The sequence below is a fragment of the Limulus polyphemus genome, unplaced genomic scaffold (genome assembly GCF_000517525.1).
Source record: "Limulus polyphemus unplaced genomic scaffold, Limulus_polyphemus-2.1.2 Scaffold1858, whole genome shotgun sequence".
NCBI classification, from domain to species: Eukaryota; Metazoa; Arthropoda; class Merostomata; order Xiphosura; family Limulidae; genus Limulus; species Limulus polyphemus.
In genome coordinates this window covers 37809-42971 of record NW_013667468.1, presented here as the reverse complement: position 1 = coordinate 42971, position 5163 = coordinate 37809, and the positions used below count along the sequence as shown (strand labels likewise).

General features: G+C 29.0%; 1 protein-coding gene across 2 annotated transcripts in view; it reads right to left on the bottom strand.

Annotated features, from left to right (window-relative positions):
• LOC106465175 (myotubularin-related protein 10-A-like) overlaps positions 1-5163 on the bottom strand; it is a 73154-nt gene that overhangs the window by 36653 nt on the left and 31338 nt on the right. Inside the window, exon 7 of one of the 2 annotated variants that reach the window (XM_022393015.1) lies at positions 1661-1787. In XM_022393015.1, the coding sequence (XP_022248723.1) occupies positions 1661-1787 (127 nt within the window). Of the gene's footprint in view, positions 1-1660; positions 1791-5163 lie in introns of both variants that reach the window. The other variant, XM_013925380.2, reaches the window with a different exon arrangement.

Genomic DNA, 5163 nt, shown 5'->3' with positions numbered 1-5163 from the left:
TTTCTTCATTACCCATTTAAGCCGTCTCCAGCCATTATTAACCTTAGTCTTTGATTGAAACATCTATGAAAAGACCTAGATCTAGAAGAAAAGGGAAACCGACAGTAGGAAACTCACAAATAAACAACACTTCAAGACACTTGAGTAGTAGGAGGAATTTCAATAGATAACAGATCTAAGGATAGACTCCACGAAGGGGCAAGAGCCCACTGGCAGTATTTGATGTAAGCACAATCCACTGGAATTGCCAGGTAAAGAGAAATTATCTTCAAATAAAAGAGGATGTGTTTGGCACATGGAGAAGTTTGTGCATCTGAAACTTAAGGGATTGAAAACTAAAGGAGATGTGTGAATAATTCATGAGAGAGTATTAATACTAAATCTCAGATGAACAAGATGTTGAGTAGGCATAAACTGAGACATGAACTCGTGAACAATCCATATAAAGGAATCATAGATAAGCAAAAAATCTGAGATGACACCCAAAAGTCCATACAGAGGTATCATCCAGAATAAGAGTTAGTGAATTAGTCTTAAAGACCAACTTTGCTCGTACTGACATTAGGCTACACTAAAAGTACAAGTAGATGCAAAACACTTGAGTTATCATTTTATACTTCACTTAAATTGTGATTTTGCATTATGATACAAAATGTTTTTTATGGAACAAGATGAGTTAGGACTTGTTAGATTATTTCGCACAATTCATTGCATTAAGTTTTGTTTCACTAATAAGGATGCTGTTTGTTAGGCAGTATTTACATCAGGCTTTATTGGCTTAAATAACTGCTTGAATGGGTAAAGAAAATTAGTAAACCAAAATGTAAAAAAATATATGAATATAAAATAGGTCTAAGGCTCTTTAGATATGTTAAATGAAACTTTGTGAATAACAATTAAAAGAGAGTTAGCTTGCTTAAAAATTTTGCTATGATAAAAACTTATTTTTTATTGTACATCTTATCACAAAAACAACCAATAAAACTGTGTGCAGTGTTTTGGAATCAAAACAAAAATTAAATTTATATTTTACAGAATAAGAACTTTATGGGCAAGAGTTACAAGAATGTAGGAAGACAGAAAAGTCAGTAATTGGAATCTATAACAAACGAGAAAAGCATTTTTAATTTTTAAAAATATATCACAGTGAAATATTTGACTTTTCAAATCTGTAAATTTATAGAAATATCACAATTTAAAATTAGATATTATATTTTTCAGAAGCTATGTTTAGAAAGTTCATCTGAATTTTTAAAGAATTTCTTCCAATGCAATGCAATAAAACAAACCATGTAATAGATGCATCAAATTGACACATCTGGAGGTTTAACAGTTGAAATAAGAATAATAAAAGTGAATGTACATGTGCATCCACGTGGCCAGTATGGCTATTAGCAGCAAGTTTAAATTATACAGAACATATTATTTCAAAGCTTCTCACTATCCATAACTCAAGTAGTCATTATTATTCACCAATACACATTATTGCTCTCCCTTAGAATTTTTGAAGGCAGTCAAATTTGGGGTAAATTTACCTAAAAATAAATAAATAAATAATAATAACTGCAGAAAATAGCATTAAATATTTTTTTTGTTTAAAAATAGGTAAATATAATCAACACTTACTTTTAACAAACATCTGTATACATGAACATCTCACCTTTCACATATATTAAAATTTTCATTACTCAAGCAGACTCTCCAAGAAGTACATCCACATCTTTTTAACTCAGTCTCCCAATCCTGGATCATGGTGAATGTCCAGGAAGAAGGATGAACAGACTTCACTGCTAAAAAAACAAGTGTGAAAGTTGTTATTATATATACACCCTATTAACCCTCTCAGTAGGCCGAAGTGCACGTCACCAGTCAACAACTTTTTACAAGTTGCATTTAACAGTTAAACTACTTTATTATTAAGTTATATAAATAATCTTTGGATCAAAATGTTGGTCATAAATTAAAGTTTAATATTATACGTTTCCCTTTCTTATTTCCAAATAAAATATTTAAATAAATTCTATCTCCCCTTGTCTATGTAACATGGCGTTTGTTCTGATTTGTTATCTATTTTCCATCACCCCTCTATAATGTGCAGTTTAATGTAAATTACTCATTATAGGACACCTATTGAGGCCTAGCTTAATTTTATGGCCTTCAATCTTCTTTCATTATGAAGATATAAACTAGAAAGTCAGGCCCACTCACCATCATCTCTATCATCCTCTCTTTCACAAATTGACATTAACTCTCTCTAATGTTTGCTATTACATCATTTATAACCAACTGAATGAAAAAGTTTTAATTTACCAAAAGACATACAATGTTACCTTGTTCTCAGCAGAGATTTTTAGTTATTCCATCTAAAGATTCAAAGCTGCTATCACCAAGTTCAGATCGAGCAACTACGAAAATTATTTTGAGGCACTTAAGGCCAGTTAATTTACAATAGTTATAAAACACTGTTTAGTGTGTTATTATTTTGTGTTGTAAGATGCATATTTCAAATAAATAAAAATTATTCAATGAATTAGTCCCATCATTTCAAAAAAGTACAGTTAAGTTTCACCAACAGAATAACAGGGAAAAAAAAATCAACATGTAAGAACTAAATACCTTGTTTTTTTATGTACATTTTTTATTCATTGTTAAAAACCAATATCACTTGTAAAAACAAAAATAATAAAAAGATTTCTCCACAAGATACACTCACAACTAGCTTATGTGACTTACAGCTTGTATCATGGGATTATCAGTTAGATACGATTCAAAAAAGAATCAAATTAGGTAAAAACAAATGTAAACTGTTATTAGTATTAGGCTGTTTACTACAAATAATTGTATTTTTTTTGTTACAACCTGCAATCATTCTAGAAAGAAAAAGGGTAATTTAGATTTATTTCATATCTTTTATGATGGTTACTAGTCCATACAGTGTTAGGGTAGAAAAAATAACAAACAAAATATAGTTTTACTGAACAAACTCTTTTGCTATTCATTTAGGTTTTAAAGGTTAGGCAAAATAAAACATGAAAACTGTAAGACAAACAAAATATTTAATCTTAACATGAAAATCACCTTGTACTCAGACTAGTCAGAGTCGCACTCTGACTTTATATATTTACAGATAAATCTTTACAAAGAAATACTTAATCAAAAATCTAATTTTTTTGTGTATAAAAGAACTGTAATTTTTACTAAAAGTTTTCTAGATTTCATGAAGATAAAATTACTACATTAAAAGTTATAGTATGAATACTTCCAGGGTTACCCAGTAGTTGCAAAGTCAGTCAAAGTGACTAAGTCTATGTTGATAGAATAAAAGAAAATCCACTTAGTCTATATAAGCCAATTAAATGTCACGTAAGATAATAAGATTAATTTAGTAAACAATTAATCATTATGTGCAGTTAGCAAATTTCAACAGTTCTTACACATTTAAAGTTACCACAACAAATAATAAACAATTCACACTTATTCTGACACCTGGAGGACAGATGAATCTATTAGAGATACTGCCTAAGAATGACATACCTAAAATGACCAGAAATCGCATATTTAAAAATAAACAAAGAACTACAAAATTTTTCTTAATTCAAAGCAGATTTCCAACAAATTAAACTATGAATACAAGATCAAAGATATTTTATTTTGTAGTACAAACTAAAACTTTACTAGTAGTATTATCTAAAATAAAGGTAAATGTTTAGTTAACTCTCTCGCTACATGCTCAGTCAATTCGACTTAGTTCGTGACTTCAAACTGACCTTTAGAGTTTTGATACTATAACTTTTAATATGTTTTGTGTATCTTAATAAAATTTTTCACACTTTCAGTAAACATTAGTAGTATTTCTCACACAAAAAATCAGATTTTTTAAATTAAGGTTTTTCCTTCACCTTTATACAGGTATTGAAAGGATATTCCAAATGTGTTTTTCGATATTGGTAAATAAAATGTTCTAAAAATAACAACTTCTTGGAAGAGCCAAGACATTAAAGAATTAATTCTGGTTCATGTTAGAAGATTTATGTAACAATTTTTATTAAAATGAATTTTATAAAGTTACTTTCTGAACATGAAATTCAATTACTACATAAAAATTATGTAGTTAAAGTGTTCAATCTTTTGCACCTAGTTACTCACTATCATATCTGAATAGTTAATCTTTTTTGATTTTGGTTATACAATGAAATAATTTTTAAATGATTTTTTTCTTTAAACATGCAATTTTGTTATAATTTTAGGATATCATAAAATAAAACCATAAGTAGACTGAAATTTACAGTTATTCACTTCAATAACATTTATGATTTACTCTTAAAATGATAAATCACTTAAAGTAAAACAATTATTTGTAAGAAAGATGAACTCAAAAATGCCGATAGAAAATGCACTGAAACTTAATTCACGTAAAATCTCATAGAGAGCAGCCAGTTAGAAATTTTCACTGGCAATGATGGGGTCTGAATGTTTTCACTTACGAAGATTTCTGTACTTCTACCTAGTATCATTACAAGGATAAATAACTTATTAGTTTATATTTTGATATAATTTTGTATGCATTCATTATTACACACTTAGATCAATATATATACTTTCCATTAGTTTATTTTTAATAATGTTTTGAAAGAAAAAAAAAGACATTCTTATAATGATTATCTGGTATATATATATATATATTTTTACGACAGTGGAAGTCACACGATGCTGGGAGCATGGGCGCTGGAGTTTCTAGAAGGATCATGACTTATCGAGGAATTCCACGAATATCCAAGTGTTTGCCAGGCGCCCTCTTTTTTAGTATATAAGCCCGGCAAATAAAGCCAGCGATAGAAGAGATATAGATAGATTGAAGAGATAGATAATTGAGTCAGGCGAACAGTAGGCACCGTAAGTAAAGTGTGTGAATCACTGCGATTTATAGCATGTGTTATAAAAGTAGTTAAGTTTAACGTACTGATTGGAAATTCTGTGTATTAGAAAGTTGCATTGAGGAAGAATAAACTAGTTTTAATTAAGAAAGGACTTGTATCACTGAAGTTCCTTGGAAAGAATTTATACCAAAAATTAACAAACGAGCAGATACGTAACAATATATATATACACTGAGTGGTCACAAGTAAATAGACACCTAATTTTTCTTCATTTAACTGACTTATG